The sequence below is a fragment of the Nelusetta ayraudi genome, unplaced genomic scaffold, assembly GCF_046127955.1.
Source record: "Nelusetta ayraudi isolate G7.1 ecotype Tasmania unplaced genomic scaffold, CSIRO-AGI_Nayr_v1 ptg000020l, whole genome shotgun sequence".
In the NCBI taxonomy this organism is placed as follows: Eukaryota; Metazoa; Chordata; class Actinopteri; order Tetraodontiformes; family Monacanthidae; genus Nelusetta; species Nelusetta ayraudi.
The window spans coordinates 2,435,409-2,452,730 of NW_027466070.1; the positions used below are offsets into that span (position 1 = coordinate 2,435,409).

The 17,322-nt window shown below is 50.4% G+C and overlaps 1 protein-coding gene across 5 annotated transcripts in view; it reads left to right on the top strand.

Moving 5' to 3' along the window:
• plekha5 (pleckstrin homology domain containing, family A member 5) overlaps positions 1–17,322 on the top strand; it is a 70,172-nt gene that overhangs the window by 45,565 nt on the left and 7,285 nt on the right. For 3 of the 5 annotated variants that reach the window (XM_076027410.1, XM_076027411.1, XM_076027413.1), the window contains exons 8-18: positions 766–838; positions 2,877–2,977; positions 3,946–4,061; positions 5,452–5,982; positions 8,202–8,688; positions 8,788–8,871; positions 14,571–14,633; positions 14,752–14,832; positions 15,534–15,683; positions 15,795–15,896; positions 17,135–17,293. In XM_076027410.1, coding sequence (XP_075883525.1) covers positions 766–838; positions 2,877–2,977; positions 3,946–4,061; positions 5,452–5,982; positions 8,202–8,688; positions 8,788–8,871; positions 14,571–14,633; positions 14,752–14,832; positions 15,534–15,683; positions 15,795–15,896; positions 17,135–17,293 — 1,947 coding nt within the window. Of the gene's footprint in view, positions 1–765; positions 839–2,876; positions 2,978–3,945; positions 4,062–5,451; positions 5,983–8,201; positions 8,689–8,787; positions 8,872–9,946; positions 10,067–11,075; positions 11,130–11,850; positions 11,932–14,570; positions 14,634–14,751; positions 14,833–15,533; positions 15,684–15,794; positions 15,897–17,134; positions 17,294–17,322 lie in introns of all 5 variants that reach the window. The other 2 variants (XM_076027409.1, XM_076027412.1) reach the window with 1 other exon arrangement.

Below are 17,322 nucleotides of genomic sequence, written 5' to 3' on the forward strand. Positions count from 1 at the left end.
CTCCTTCTCTATCTCCTCTGTCTCCTTCTCCTTCTCCTTCTCTATCTCCTCTGTCTCCTTCTCGGTCTTCTTCTCTGTCTCCTTCTGCCTTCTCCTACTTGTTGTTCTTCTTCTTTTTTTTGGTGCCACAACCTTCATAGCAGAATCCACCTGGAACTTTGTTTTTTTAAAATGATGAACGACCTCGAGGGCTTCAACATCAACAATCTGGTGCCATAAAAACATTTAGTGTGCTATTTTAAATGATGAATTCTCTTTTTTTCTGATGCACTGAAAGATTAGATGGTCATATTTATTTATCTATTTTTTCATAAATTTGATGTCTGTAAAAAGGTGCCTCATTTTTGTTTTTTGTTTTTGTAGTGTGGTTGTAAAAAAAAAAAAAAAAAAAAAATCTTCTTCTTCTTCTTCTTCTTCTTCTTCTTCTTCTTCTCCTTTTCTCCTCCTCCACCTCCTCCTCCTCCACCTCCTCCTCCTCCTCCTCTGGCTGAACAGTTTGCCCCTCTGACTTAGCGGAGATTGAGCTGAGCCGGATCCTTCTGACAGTGTGTCAGAGTCAGTTTGCCGGGTCAAGGGTTTTTTAGGTACACTGGTGTTAAACACTTTTTACATGGATGCTCGCTGCTGTTGTGGAGCAAAGTTCTGTTCCAGGTTGTTGTTGCTCGCAAATGAGCCACACAGCAAACAGAAAATCGCATTGTTGAAATTTGCAATTGTGGTTATTTCAGTCAGTTCTTGTTCTAACTCCGTCCATTTGTTTCTCAGGACAGCACAGGAATGAAGCTGTGGAAGAAGAGGTGGTTCGTGCTGTCCGACCTGTGTCTCTTCTACTACCGAGGTGGGTCCTGCTCTCCCTCTCTCTCTCCCTCTCTGTCTCTCTCTCTGTCTCTCTCTCCCTCTCTCTCTCTGTCTCTCTCTCCCTCTCTCTCTCTCTCTCTCTCTCTCTCTCTCTCTCTCTGTCTCTCTCTGTCTCTGTCTCTCTCTGTCTCTCTCTCTCCCTCTCCCTCTCTCTCTCTCTCTCTCTCTGTCTCTCTGTCTCTCTCACTCAGCTCAGCTCCAGTTTCACCAGAGACGGCTGGTGAATTATCGGTCCGCAGTGATGTTTTTGCCATCAGAGTCTCCGACTTGAAATGCGAGCGGTGTGAAATAATATCCCGGCACGTCGCGGCTTGAGATACGTCTCTTGACACTGAGATTTGTTAAGGCCTTGGCTGTTGCCATGGAAATTAAAGAGGAATGGCTGTGTTGCTCTGACCGGCTAACACACGAGTGCGTCCTCGTTTGTGTGTGTGTGTGTGTGTGTGTGTGTGTGTGTGTGTGTGTTTGATGATTTTAAAAATGAAAGATAAAATCTGTCCTTCTCTGCAGGCCATCCTGTTCCTGATGTAGGGAGACAGATGCAGTGTTGTTTTTTTTTCTGACAGGCTATTTGCTGTGTTGCTATTGACTTGCGATGGTCTAACCCTCCCTGAGCCAGCACTCATGTCCATGTCAAATATTGACACAGCTGTTCCGAGAGAACTTTGAAAGCTTTTCCTATTTATAAAAAAACCCAATAAAAAACAAAACAAAAAAAAAAGGCTAGCGAGATGGTTACTGTGGATCACTGAGGCTGTCAGGTAAATAAAGAGCAGGTCCGCTGATGGGCTGCGGCCGCAGAAATGTCCCGTAGGCGCAAATACCCACTTTCAAATTGGCCCGGCGCTCGCTTCATGCAGATGGAGTCGAGTGGCTGCTGCTGACCGCAACGACGCCCGGTCTGTGTTATTACTGTTGTCTGCTGCTTCCGTCTCCCCGTTTCCGCCCCCACCGACTGGCTGTCAAAGCAAACAACAGTATGACAGTAGCAGCAATCCCAAAAGGCTCCATCCACGTCCAGAAATCCGTCCATCAGCAGAGCGGGGGGGTCGCGACCCCTCGCTGCCCCCTCACACAGACGATCCAACTGCTATCTGTCAGCGCTATCAGGCTATTATTGTGCGGCTGCAATCCCGGCCGCAGCATTAGCCAACGTCCGGAGGCTGCGCCGCTAAGTCCTCACCGGTGGCGCTCCGGCAGCCAGGCGAATGACTCAGTGATTAAATAAATAAATGCGGTGGGCCGCAGGTTCAGCTGATGCCGGCGTTAATGATCAATGCGTCAATTGTCCAGAGTTCAGCACTCAGGATTCGGGCCGTCAAACATCCTCACGTCACCCCGGCGTTTATTCCCCTTTTGAAAAGCCGAGTGGAAGTCGTTCGCTGTTTTGTGAAGTTCATTCCGTTTGCTTATCCACTAAAACTCGGAATTATCCAAAGCCACTTCTGCTGAAAGGAAGATCGAGTTCTTTGTTGTCAGCTGAAGACCTTCACATTTAATCTGTGGATCGACCAAAAAAAAAATAAAACAAAGCAAAAACAAAAAACAACATTAATTTCCCTGCAAATTGAGGCTCGCCCTGCCTCTGTAGGGCCTGTTGCTGGACGCGCTCTGTTTTCGTGCACTGTTTTAGGTAAGCAGAGCAGATTAGTCGTGACAAATTAGGAGGCTGAGCAATTTTCTGCTTAAAACTTGGGACTCGCTCTAATCCCCCCTGTGGAGAGTGTTCCATTTTCAATGTGAAGCCCAGTCTGCTAACTTAATGAGGATTAGCGCAGGCGGAGCCGCATCGGACATTAAATCAATGCTCTTCTTTTCTGCTGATTGGACTCTGCTCATCTGACCAACGCATCACTTTTTTTTTTTTTTTTATATATATACCTTGCAACTCACACAATTTCCCTTTTAGCATTTGTGCCACTGTTTATTGTAATCCATGATGCGTTTTTTATAAGCAGAGCATGAGGTTGACCGGCAGAGTTGCAGCAGGTTGACTTGTTTGTTTTCTGTCCGTGCAGATGAGAAAGAGGAGGGGATACTCGGCAGCATTCTGCTGCCCAGCTTCCACGTCTCCATGCTGTCTGTGGACGACCACATCAACAGGAAATATGCCTTTAAGGTCAGTGTGTGTTTCCATCGTCAGGGGAAACGTTGTTGTACGGCACGTTCTAGCGGCGAGTGCTTTTGGACCACACAGAGATAAAAGTCTGATTTCCATGTTCTGATAAATTCAAAAATAAAAATAAAAAATAGGGCGAGCTTTCAGCGCCTGCACACGGCTTCTGCTCAACAGGCCGGTGCTGCGGACCTCACTTTGCAGTCTTTGCAGCCTCAGAAACCCCAAGTTTTAGTGCGGCAGGCGTATTTTATGGGCCCCGGCTGGTGTGTACAGTGTTGGACGACAACTTCCTTCGTATAAAAGCCCTGAGAGACAACAACGTTGACCTGCCAAGCGCAGCCAAACTCAGACGCCTTGGAGTCTGCTCAAGGTCTCCCCGACCACACGGCCTCCTCCCTCCTCCCGCCTCCCTCCTTCCTCCTCCCCCCTCCCACCTCCTCCTCCTTCCCCTCCCCCTCCCCCTGCTGCTACTGCAGCTCCCACTCTGATGGCTTGCAAGGGGATTCAGTGGAAGTGAGAAAAGACGAGAGCGGGGCACGAAACGTGGCAGCGATCCACTCGGGGGGCTTTGGTGTTTTCTTCTTTGAATCTCCGTCAGCGGGAACTTTTTTTTTTTTTTTTTAAATAAAGTGAACTAATGAAATGTTTTTTGGTCAGATTGTGACGTTGGTCTCTAACAAGCCGCTTTTCTCTTCTTGCTGTCTGGCTGTAACAATGCCCTGGTGTGTTCCCTGCACGCAAACGGAGCAACAATGTGCCTGTCACCCAGCAGCGAGCGCAGTAAGTCCTCCTCGACACATTTACCGCCCTCGTTTCAGAGCCGCGTCTCAAACACGCCGTTTCCACTGATGTGGCCGCGGCTGATAACGTTCTAACCGTCCCTCCTCCTCCCTCTCCTCCCCCGCCTCCTCCCTCTCTTCCAGGTTAACCTCTGTCCGTGTCCCCACCCCCCTCCCGCCCACGTCCAGGCCGCACATCCCAACATGCGGACGTACTATTTCTGCACCGACACGGACAAAGAGATGGAGTCGTGGATGAGAGTCATGACGGACGCGGCGCTGTTGCAAGCCGAGCCGGTCAAGAGGTGTGTGAGAGGGTTGGACTTCGCTAGCCGCTCATCTAAAATTATGAATGGGGGGAGTGTGGGTGGGAGGGGGGGGGGCATTTAGCTAAAGCAGGTTGTGTAGCAGCGCCTCAAACACGCAGGATTAGCGTCGCCTTTCATTTTCTATATTTACCGAGATCCTGCACGCGCTGACGCAGCGGCTTAGCCTCCACTGTTGTTTATCTATTTATTTACTTTACTGTCAGGTTCAATGGAGTGATGTGCTCACCATTGGCAAAATGTGCGCACAACGTTACACAATGCAGAGATGTTTCGTATGGGATGAGTGACCGATCAGTCGCTCTCTCATCTTGATGCTGTTTCCCCACATTTTTTCTTTATTTTTTTTTATTCTAAACTATGTTAAGTGTCAGTCATTTGGAGCCTGCCTGTCTAATGCCCTGCTTTTACATGGCCAGGCAGAGGCGTAATGGCAAAGTGCTTTGTAATTACACGGCAGCAGCAGCAGCAGCAGCAGCAGCAGCAGCAGCAACCGTTCTGCCAAATCAGGCGGTTCCAGGCCGGAATGTTGCCAACGCATTCAAGTAGTTGGAGCATTTTTATTCTGTCCGCATTAATGGGCTTTGTCACAGCTGTTAAAAAGAGTCAGCACTCGTTGGCCACTAAAAATCGGTGCTCGCGGGGCCCCTCGCAGGCCCAGGTGTGGGTCCACACGCAGCTGGAGGAGACATTACGTGACGAGCGAGGCTCTTTAAAAAAAAAAGAAGGAAACAAGTGGAAACTCTGAGGAAGTTCCTCTGCTTATCTCCCTCCTGTCTGGAAGCCGGCGAGCCGCACGGTGCGAAGACGAGGCTGTGACCTTGAGCCGGTCCCAGGGTGACGAGCAGCGGTGTCTGTTACCCCAGGAGACCTCCCAGAGGAGCGCTGGGCTGCAGAGAGTCGCTCTAGAAAACACCCTCAGACCAGATTAGCAGGGAGGGAGCAGCAGCCCTGGGACGTTTTATTGGACATATCTGGTTTGGTTTCCCGCAGCTTCGCTTTGGTTCGACTGCCACGGCAGAGTTTCCTTTGGTGCTGCTTTAAAGGCCCAGGTTGCATTTAAATCAGTGAAGCTTAACGTACTTCCCATAAATACACTGATAAAAGTCTATACTTGCGGTACAATAAAAGTAATTTGGTTTTCCTCCGCTTGGAACGGTTCTCATATATATAAGAATATACACAGAGCAGCAAGGGTCTTGCTCCTAATTAGCTGCTGTTTTGCACCGCCACTTTTCCAGGAAGTCCAATATTTATGGAAGCAGCGGGATACCTTAAATACCGAACTTCAAATTAGTTTTTTTTTTTTTTTTTTCCCCTGAAACGTTTACTGTTTTCCAAAAAGTCTCCCCCGTGTCTTCCTGACTAGGTCGGGCAACGTCAATAACGTGGCGCAGTGCGGCCCCCAGGAGACCAACCACGTGGCCAACAACAACAAGGCTCCGCTCACTCAGCCCGAAATCCACAACAACGAGCGCAACCGAGAGGCTGACCGCGAGCACGCCGCCGCCGCCGCTGCCGCCGCCGCCGCCGAGGAGGACAGGAAGCAGTGGGACGCCGAGCGCTACGGCTTCCACAAGGAGGGGGCGGAGCGCGAGCGGCCGCTCACCAAGATCAACAGCATCAAGCTGCAGCCGGCGCAGGCGGCCGCCGTCAAGGCCGCAGCCGCCAACGCCCCGCCCCCACAGACTGGGGCGGCCGAGACGGACGGGCCGCACCGCAGCCCTCAGGTCAACGGGTCGGAGGAGCCGTGTCCGGCCAACGGCACCGGGGTCCCTCCGCACAGAAGCCCCGCCCCCCTGGAGCCGGACCGCTCGCTCAGCAGGACCAGCTCCATGCAGCAGCTGGAGCAGTGGGTCCGCACGCAGAGGGGACGCGGCCAGGACGACGACGCCAGGAGGTCAGTCAGAGTTTAGAAATGCTTCAATGAATGCTGTACATCATAAATATTCACCCACCTCTTAAGCGATTTAAAGTTCCAATATCAGAACTACTTTTCATCCCAGCGCACTCCAGGAAAGTGGCCTCTCGTGCTCATTAATTGCCCAAAAGTTCCATGAAGCGGAACCATTAGCCCTCTGTTTACAGCCTCCAGCAACTTGTGTGGACTTCCTTCCTCTGTGGTACTCAGCAACAGGCTGGCGGCACGTTGTAAAGAAAAACAAGAATCGTTAGTAAATTCTTCATGTGTGGCACCGTCAATACAGTTTTGTGCCATCTTTCACAGGGTTACTAGCAGGCTTTCTATTGCCCCAACACATCGTCAGTAGGGTAAGACTAACCTGTCTCACGGCGGTCTAAACCCAGCTCACGTTCCCGATTAGTGGGTGAACAATCCAACGCTTGGTTTGCTTCACAATGATAGGAAGAGCCGACATCGAAGGATCAAAAAGCGCCGTCGCTATGAACGCCAGTTAATTAATCGCCACAGCCGCACTTTGAAATCATTTTAAATCTGACCTCTAAGCGACATGACAAAATGTGGGTGTGGCTGCTCAGTGTTCCGCAGGACAAGTGCTGGCCGAGGCGTCTCGTTGTTGTTCACGAACATCTTTTGGTATCAATGTTTGTACTTGTCACATTTGTGTCACATGGTTCACATCCTCCTCCTGCTCCTGCTCCGCCGCTGCGTTACCGTCACAGTCGGCAGAAGCTCTGCGGCGTTCTGCCTCGGAGGGAGTCAACAGAGAAAGTTGGGGAGGCAACTGCAGTCCTGTTTGTTTGTCGTCTCATTTCTTTGTCTCAGTCAAAAATGAAATGAATGCATCTTGGTTGCACTGCGGGCGCTAATAAATGCCAGAACCGGGGGATTAAGGAGAATAGCTTTTGGAGCTTTTAGCCGCGGCTCCTGTCTCCGAACCCTGTTGGGAGAGTTGCAGTTTATAGTGGGATTAAAGTCACCCCTGCAACCTGTCTGTCTGTCTGTCTGTCTGTCTGTCTGTCTGTCTGCCCACGCTGTCTGTGGGCGTGTCTGTCCCGCCATATGTCTGTCTTTTTTATAACCAGCTGGCTCGAGCTCGTGCTTGACACAACCTCCTCTCCTTGCCTGCACTTTCATCTTTGTGTTTTTTTTTTTTTTCTTTCTTTTTCTTTTTTTCTGAGGGGACAGATTTGTTTTTAGCATGTCCTCAGCACAGAAGATGATGGTGGATTAAAAGGCCTCTGCCTTCCCGGTGATAGCTGACCACTGTCTCCATTCATCTCCCTGAAAGACACTGTTTTTAATACGCCCGTGCCCCCCAGGATGATGTTTGCTTTTGCGTCCACTCTCTTGCCATTTACTCCCATTTTTATTTTATTAATGCTTCTGGGTTTTACAGGCCTATGAGCTTTTTAGTCACAATCTGTCAGCCGGTGTCAGTGGGAAGCTCTCTCGGTGCCAGCTGAACTGACTTTGAACTTTTCACTGGGGATGGGAGGGCGGTGAGACTTTCATAGCTTTGTTGTCCCTTGGAACCGTCTAAATTGTCCCGTGCGGATCTTTTGAAACAGAGAGGTCCAAAACCCAAAACCATCTCTGAAATCCAGAGTCTCGTTCCCACTTTGATCACAGCAAAGCAGAGGATGTAACAAATTAGAACCAATTGATTCACACAGAGCCCCAGACACAGTCACCTACAGCATGCAGAAGGCCTTCGACCACCATCCCACCCACACAGTGTTCGCGAAAACTCCCTTTTAATAACATTGTACCGGTGTAACACTCATTATGAACACTTATTGCAACAATGGAAGCCTTTATTTTGCCAGCAATGACAATCCTGATGTAATAAATTATAATAATTTTAAGAAATAAATAATAAAAACCAATAATTATAAATTGTATGTATTAATGATGCTTTATCAGTGAAAAGTATACAAAAAATGCTCAGCATGCACAGCTAATATGCCAATATTATTATCAGAAGAATAAAATCATTATTACTATGTTATTACTTGATTCACGATACAACAGCAATACCACCATTACTGCTACTACTACTACTACTACTACTACTAATAATAATAATAATGTAACTAATAATTCATGAACACACTCATATCAAATTCTCTCTCCCTCTCCCTCTCTCTCTCTCTCTCTCTCTCTCCCTCTCTCTCTCTCTCTCTTGGCCTCCTCAGTGTCTCCTCCTACCAGACGCTGCCCAGGAACCTGCCGAGCCACCGGGTGCCCTACATGCCCCACTACGGCGACGGCTACTGCAGCATCCCGCGCAACAGCCTGGCGCAGCGCGACAGCATCTGCAGCCTGTCGCCGTCGCTGTACGAGCAGGCGCTGGGCCCGTCGACGGCCGACAAGCGGCGCTCCATGCGCGACGACACCATGTGGCAGCTGTTCGAGTGGCAGCAGCGCCAGTCGTACGCCCGCCACTCCAGCGGCCTCTACAGCAACATGGCGAGCCCCAAGACCATGATCAACCTGTCGGAGCACGCCGCGCCGCCCAGCCACTCCATCCCGCCCTCGCCCTCCCACGGCTCGCTCTCCATGTACCGCGGCTACTCGCCCGTCCACTCCTACAACATGCTCAGCGCCCGCTCCGAGGTCTCGTCGCCCGTCTACCGCCGGGACCTGAGCCTGGAGCGCCGACACCGGCCGCAGCACAGCAGAGTGAGTGTGGGTGCGGCCGGGCCGGCGTCACATGGCCCAACCTGCCTGTCTTGTGTGTGTGTGTGTGTTTAATTCCGCTCCCTCCCTCTAATCCCGCAGTACGGTTACCAGCCGGATCGGAGGTCGATGCCTGCGGGGATTCCCATTCAGACCATCACAGCCCAGTCGCTTCACGGCAAGACAGTAAGAGCCCCCCCCCCCCCCACACACACACACACACACACACACACACACACACACATACACACACCTCCACCCACCTCGTCCCCAAGGCAGCTCGACAGTGTGACTTAACATCCGTCGGGCACGCGCCAGTGTGGAATACTTAGCTGCTTGGATTTAAGGTCCCACATCTCCTCTGAATCTCAGGCAGATTCACAGTCAATTAGCTAGACAGCTAATTTAGCCCTCAGTTTGACGCTGAAACTGATTCTCTGCTGTTGTGCCTGAAAGTTTGTAAGGGTTACTCACCTGCCTCAGGTACCGATGCCCCTTTGTGACATCACCCAGGGGCAATTATGTGCTTAATTTCTAAAAGAGAAGCACACAAATGAAGTCAAGGGTCATCTTTGTTTTTTTTAATTATTATTTCTGGAGAGTTTCCTTGGACGGACCACAGTCTCAGTGTGCAGCATGAGGTCGTCTCAGGACCAGTTAATCAGCTTCTTCTTCCTGCAGTGAGGCTCCTCCCACCAGCGCCTCCCATCTCCCTCCTTCATGCCCTTCACCTCCTTTTTTGGAAGGACAGGAAAGTTTTCCTGGGCAGCTTTAGGTTTCAGCTCAGACACACTGTATGTTTGGAGCGGGGGGGATTTGGAAGTATGTCCACCTTCTTCCACTCGCAAAGCCCCCCCACCCCGTCACTCGCGGCTCTCTAAGCCAGATCAGGAATTTATGTCAAATCCACAACACGGTGTCCTCATGCTGCCTCTAAAGTGTGAACTGGATTTTCACGTAAATGGTCCCCCCCCCCCCCCGTCCGTCCCCCGGACCGCTCCGACTGCATGCCGTGGTGTCCATGCTAACGCCTCGGCTAATCTCTTTGTCCTGAGCTGCATGAAGAGCCGCTACCTTGACGAGGCCTCTGCTCACCTCAGCGCCTAACGTCCGCCGCTACTAAACCTCCTCTCCCGCTGTGCTCTCTTCTCCTTTCTCCCTCCCGCTTCCATCGCGCCTCCCTCCCCCCTTCTCTCCTCCGTGTGCGCCCACTCCCCCTCCCCCCCCGCCCCTCCTTCATGCTTCCCTCCGGCCCTTGCAGCCCGAGGAACTAACTCTGCTGCTGATAAAGCTGCGGCGGCAGCAGGCCGAGCTAAACAGTATCCGGGATCACACGGTAGCACAGCTTATGCAACTTAACGTGGACGGAGACAACTCACAGGTCAGGCCTCCGGAGACGCCCGCGGCCGCACTGCGTGCCGGCTCGTGCTGTGTTTGCCCATCTGCATTTTTCATCAGCGTCCAGTGGGTTTTTTTTTGTTTGTTTTATTTTGCTGTGTTTTTATTTTTATTTTCTTTGTTTAGTTTGGTCTGCACACACACAGCAACTTTAGGTGAGGTAGCCTCAGCAGCAAGAATCCGCCCAGCAGGGAAGTGATCTCATTCTGGAACCATTATCTAACATGTTTGTCGCCGTTAATCCAGTTGTTTTTCCATTTTGCGCTCGCCTCAGTCCAGCGAGCCCTAATAGAGTCACTTTGTCTCTCTGGTGAAGACGCCCCAGACAGATGTTAGCTAGAAGTGAAATTTTAAAGCCCTTCGTCGAGCTTAAAGAGGGAACGGCTCAGGAGGTCAAGGCCGCTGGCACTGGGAAAAACGTTAAATCAGGATTTCAGTGTTTTTAAGGCTCTTCCGAGACCTCAAACCGCTGATTTGATGGCGGAACGATGTGGGTCAGCGGGGGCCGAGGTGGAGGATGTTCGGCCCGGAAGGATTTAGATTCATAATCACCTTGATTGGTTCTTAGCCAAAGTTTTAGCTGGCGCGAGCAAAAACAAAGAGTCCTGGTGCCATCACAGTCAACGGCGACTGGTTTTTCCACTTTTCTCATCGCGATATTACTGTTGTCAAGCATGCAGGATGCTCTCAGGGCATATTGACATTCCAGCAAACTGAAGGTTTTTCTTTTTCCTTTTTTTCTTTTTCTTGAGCACCGTCATTCTTTTCACCGCCATTCATCCTGCAGTGTTTTTCATCACCTTTACTTGTCCGGCCTGCTCCACTTTTCTTTGGGTGTCGTGTGCCGTGCAGTGCAGTGCAGTGCAGTGCAGTGCAGTGCATGCCTCGGTGTCTAGCCAGAGACTGGAGGAGAATGACGACGTCCCGGTTTGTCCTGTCTCACTCTTAACGCTGCTCTCTCTCTATCCTCTTCTTTGTGCTGCTGACCTCAGGGCGACATTCTCTCCCATCACCTGCAAAGGAACCTCATGTATTTGGACAATCAGGTGGGGTGGTGCATGACCGCATGGCCCTCTGTGATCGTGCTGTCCTCTCATCAAGTGCCAAGTTGTTGTTTTTTAATAGATCAGAACCTCTGTTGTTACCAAACTTGTTTGTGTATTTATTTCATGTTAGCAAAGTTTACCCTCACATCTTCAAAGCGCCGACCCAGAGTCACGCCACTTATTATTTATGTCCTTAGCTGGTTGGCTCAGTTTGTGAATACATAATCTGAAGTCACTGAAAATCACTCAGAGGCTGAATGCAGTATATGTCTTTAATACATACAACAAGATGGTGTGCATCTCAACCTTTATGTACTTTATTTATTGGTGTTCTGAACTGAAGCTGAAGTGAATATTGTGTTCTACCTGAAATTGAAGCTGCAGAGAATCTCTCCTCAGCTAAGACAAATAATATAAGCCCTGAGTTAGAGTCTTGACTCCACGGCCCAACCGTCCAGCGCCGCTGCCTTTAAACAATTAACCAATGGCGCAGGTGTGTTTTACACTGGAGTATTATTGGCCTCGCGCCACTGTCACCGCCCTTCTCTTTGACAAGAAGTTATTGTTTTCCCGCCGCCATTGCTGCTGCTGCTGCATCCAACCCTGAGGCTCTGACGCTGTTGTCTCTGAACTAAAAAAACAAAAAAACAAAAGAAAAGAAAAGTCTTTTTCCATTCAAAATGACACTGACGCCATGTCGCTCCTCTCCACACTGGACTAGATGAAGGAAAATGACCCTTTAATCGCCATGACTCACACTTTGATTGAGAACTCTGCCCCGAGGCCTCAACTTTACCAGCAAGTAAGGCCGGCCGAAGGCTCTGTGTCACCTCATCCTCCTCACTGGTCGCTGTCGTGCAAATGCTCCCCGCCCCGGTGTCCCAGTCCTCATGGCATCTCAGAACTGGTCTCCCTGTATTGTTTTGTACTGCCGGCGCCTCCTCATCCATCGCTTTCTGACTGCCATGCTCCTCCCTCAACTAGTCATTCCAATATGGGGATGACTTGTGAAGCAGCGGCTGTGTTATCTTGTGTGTGTCCCCCCTCCCCCCGTCCTCCAGTCTCAGCCTCGTCTCCAGGCTGGATGTAGTTGACTGTATAGAAACTGTGTTTGTCGTAGCTCCCTCTCTCTCTGTGGCTGTAACTGTGGTTGCGCCTCATTATACATGTAGCAGAGTGTCTCGTCTTGACCGCCGCCGGGGGTTTTCCATTTTCTTTTTAACTTCCCAGCGCCGAGGGCGGTCAAGGTTAGCGTGCAATTTCTCAGACCCTTTATCACAGAATGTAGCTGTTTTGATTCGCAGAGCCAGCTGAACCTGGCAGGGGGGGACACTAATGAGTGATTCACGGCTCACATTTAAGTCCATTATATAACCAAGTGCCAGACCTGTAGGTCAATATTTTTCTATCAGGATGTTAAGATATTTTTTTGGGTTTATTTTTAACCCAGACCCAGCAGAGAGCACCGGTATTAAACCTGAGTTTTCATTATTATTAACGTCAATCACAGAAAAGGTGAAGTGAGTGAGGAAGTGAGTCAGGGAGTGAAACCAGATTCAGCCCCCTCTCCCTTGCATCTCTCCTCTCCCCGCCACCCGTCATTGTTGGAAGGATGGGAAGGTCCACCGCTTGTGTGTCGATGATGAATGACCACCACTTTGCCACTTTGCCACTTTTGTGACCACCTCTGGAGGTGTAAAAGTGCTGCAGAAGGTCGCCCAGCCCCCCCCCGCCCCCCTGCTCCCTCACCCCACTGCCCCCCCAACCACCCGTGACCCTCACTGTGTCATTCATCAGCGTTGCTACCTGGCTGGCAAACGGTCTGCATTTCCCCCACCTGTTCGGCCGCCAGCTGATGTCTGCACCGCACGGCGCCTCCGCTGTCCGAGCGGCGGGACGACCTGCATGTCTCAGTGTGGAATGCTGCGTTGGTACCTTAGCATCCACCTGCTTTTGACTGTTCGTACGTGTGGTTCCACCTAGGAAGAAAAGTGCGGAGGTCTGAAAGTATCTGGGCAGTGACTCCTTTGTCTTTTTCTAAGCCTACCCTCTAAGCCATGACCTCATTCTCCAAAACTGCTCGTAGTGATCTGGAAGTGTTGCCACCGAAACCGAGCAGGCAGCACAAAAGAAAATATGCCACAAACATAGAGAGAAAAAAAAAGAAGTGAAAAGTTCTTGGCTCTTGGTCCTGATGGAAGTGTTGGAGGTCTCTGTGTGAAGGCTTTCCTGCAGAATGTTGTGGACGGTGGCTTGATATGGAGGGACGTCCAATATGAAATGAGTCCTTTCATTAGTCCAAACGATGACCATGATAATCAGACTGCCATGTGGTCAGGCAGCCTGACCAGGGCACAGGGGGGTTCTTTGACTTTCAGCTGTGCTGAATTCATTTACATAAATATGATCTGTTTGCTCAAACGTTTCCATGAAACCTCAGTGAAATTCAGGCGAGCTGAGCCGGATCAATAAGATGCATTTCAGTTGGGCTCTGTGAATCAGACTAACATGCACTTGCTAGTTTGTTGCCATTTATTGCCCGCGAGAAGCTGCCTGACGCTTCACTGATCCGGGGCTTGAATTCTAATAGCTGGCCAGCCAGTTTTGAAGTGAAAGAGCTTCTTAGAGAGGAAGTTAACCTTAGCGCACCGTTTGCCAAAGCAAATAAAGTTTTGTGGACCAGAAAAAAAAAATGGCTGCGGTTCAGGCCCGGGCAGGAAACCTGCTGATGCCTGCAGGTTGTAGACTGGCCAGTCTTTTACTGCAGGGTTGCCCCATTTTGGTTTATGCTCGCTGTTAAATTCCAGTTTCTATTCTAATACGTTATTTCAGAGGCATTTGGGTGTTTGCAGTATAATGCATACGAGTAACAGCACAAAAATAACACTGTCCTTTTACTTACAGACCTTTCCATCAATGCCTTTGTAAATGCTGACGCGATATGCGATGAATACATTCACACTGGGATCCAATGCAGTTCAGAAAAATATGACGGCTCCTTTTGGTTTGCAGCGCTGCTGCTTTAATGGTCGAACACCGAAGGACTTCTTGTGTACTTTTACCCTTTCAGCAGCTCTGCTTTTGCGTTAAGTCGGTTATTTAGTGATTCTCGGCTCTCCGGAGGTCCGTCTTGCTGTCGGTCTGCTCGCAGGAGAAACGCAACCGCAGATTTGACGCAGGCTTGGAAAAGCAAACAGCTTGCGGACGCAGCTCACGCTCTCTGTCTGCATGATTAGTTAGCATTTCCTCCCTCTTGCATTTCCAATCGAACCGCTGCACTGATAAGGGAAAGGGGGCGAGGGCGAGGGTGAGGGGGCGAGATAGTTTCATGTGGACGCTCCCTCGCCATGACGCTGCATTAGATCTCCACCCTGTGATGTGATGTGCGTGCGTGCGTGTGTCACGGCTCTGCGTCTGAGCGCTCTGCTCTCGTCCTGACAGATGGCTCCAGAAGACTACAGGAAACACGCCTACTCGTGCGTGCCGGACAAGGTGGACATTGATGTAAGTCCGGCCTCTGGTGTCTCGTTCGTTCGTGTGGGTTTTTTTTTTTTGTCTTTCTCTCTCTCACTGCCCCCTCCTCTCCTCCTCCTCCTCCTCCCCTCCTCCCTCTCTCTATCAGAGCAAGCTCAGCCGACTGTGTGAGCAGGACAAAATGCTGCGGACGCAAGAGGAGAAACTCCAGCAGATGTACCGTGAAAAGGTAGAACCGCCGTCCTCGGGTTTAGGCCTGTGTGTGCGGAGGGAAATTAAAGTCAACTGCAAGAAAAACACACAAAGTCTTGTTTATCGTTGCCGAAGTGCAGCCCTCACGGCTGCTACTGCTGCTGCTGCTGCTGCTGCTGCTTGCATAACTGTTGTCACACTACATTTATTATGACTGTCGGAAGGCTGTGATGCTGCACACTGTGCACAGACCTGCCGACAGTAGTGCTGACGCTTGCACACACGTACACTCAAAGGAAAATGCTGCCATTGTCTTTAACAACAGACTGTTGCAGAGGTCTGAGTAATGAAGCAGTAATTCCGGTGGCAGTTTCTTCTTTTTTGATTGTTTGACGTTAATGCTTGTTGGATATTTTAAGTCTTGAGTCTTGGCTCTTAAAAAAAAGCAAACAAACCGAAAAACAGCTTTTCAGCTGTCTCGATTTTGAATTTGTTACAGAAAATAAACAAAAAACTTGCCTTAATAATAATTTCAGGATTTTTTCTTAAGGCTGTTCCCTATTCATTTATTTACTGAATTTCTCACCCCTGCTGGAGGTGCGGCAGCCTGAGACGTCCTGCTTGTCCGCCAGCTCCCCGAGTGGGCGTTTTGTTTTGTTCTGTTTCGTTCTGTTTTCATTTTTTTTGTGTGTGTTTTTTTTTGTGCGTGCGTCTGATGGCGTTGTGCGTCTCTGCCAGCACACCCTGGAGACGGCGCTGCTGTCGGCCAGCCAGGAGATCGAGATGGGCTCCGAGAACCCGGCCGCCGTGCAGGGCGTCATCCAGCAGAGGGACCTGCTGCAGAGCGGCCTGCTCAGCACCTGCAGGGAGCTCTCCAGGATCACAGCCGTCAGTCACACACACACACACACACACACACACACACACACACTAGACTGGACTCTTGCTGCCTCTCTTTAAGGGATGAGGTTATGAACCATGCCCTTGTCCCAACCCCAGGAGCTGGAGCGGTCCTGGAGGGACTACGACAGGCTGGAGGGAGAAGTGACGGCCACCAAGAACATCCTGCTGGAGCAGCTGGAAGCGCTCGGAAGTCCTCAGGTAGAACCAACACAAACCCATTTGACGTCGTAGCTGGAAAACAAAGATAGATCAGCCGCTTTCTCTTCCACTTGTCCAAGGAAATAAACCGTGTTCGCACCGCAGGGCGCCTCCGACTACACCGCCAGAGTTTAAAGCAAGATAGAGAGATAGCGTGTGATGGATGAGCGGCGGCGGCGGCGGCGGCGGCGGCGGCGGCGACTGAACAGCTCTTAATAAAGTCGGCCTTTTATCTCGACCTTGGCTGCGAGAGCGCTGCGGGGATGGATAAGACAGCCGCAGCCGCAGCCGCAGCCGCAGCCACAGCCGCAGCCGCAGCTGCAGCGGCTCTCGGCACAGACAGCGTCTGAGAGACGGCCGTCCGTCACCCACACGCTCGCCTGGAGAAGATGAGAGGTCGCGGCCGGAGCGCAGGTCGAGCATAGCGAAGCAGCAGCACGCTAAAGAAATCTGAAACGCACCGTGAGGCGAGTAAAGCCACGGCCGCTGACAACCTTCCGACGTTTGGGTAGCGAGTCGGCCTCGGAGAACTGCAGCAGGACAGCGATGTAGTTGTCAGCGCGACGCTGGGCCCTCACCTCAGACAGACAGAGAACTCACAGCATTCCATGTTTTTGCATCATGCTTCCAAAAGGACACCTTTTGTCAAGTCCGGGGTGATTTTTATCCTCATGGTGCAGATCACAGGTGTGATTAAATTTAGCCCTCAAGGCCAATGCAAAATCATGACGAGAGCTGGCCTGCTGATATTGTACAGTACATGTAACCAGTCATACTACAAATCCCAGAATAATCTGCTCAGTCAGCAAAATGACATCATTATTGCTTCGTTGGTTTTTTGTTGTTACTTTATTTTTTACATTTGTTATTAGCTCATGGAAAAAGGCTGCAGAAGGCTGCAAATAAAAAAGAGACACACAATTACCTTAGATTTTATTTATTTTGATGAGTTTTTTTTTTTTTTTTTTTTAATTTACATGCAATTTGATTTTGCATGTGTGCAATATGAAGTTATCAATTGTATAGTATTAAGCTTTGCTTGTTCCATATTCAGTTTTGAAGCAACTTTGTCCAAGTTTTGAATTTTGGCCCCACTGTGTATTTGAGGTTGACACCCCTGGCGTAGATGGACATTTGATCCACTCGTCCCCCCCCCGCCCCCCGCCCTCCCCGAGTGTGTTAGATTCAGGTGGTGCGCTGAGCCTGCCCTTTACCGCTGTCTGTCCCCCTCCAACTAGACGGAGCCTCCCAGCCAGCAGCACGTCCACATCCAGCGGGAGCTCTGGAGGATTCAGGACGTGCTGGAGGCCCTGGACAAACACAAGGCCGAGCGGCACGCCATCAACGGGATGAACCCCTTCGGACCCAACAGCAGCTTCGGCAAGCATCGGAACGAGGTGAGGCTCCGCTCGCACACACGCACACA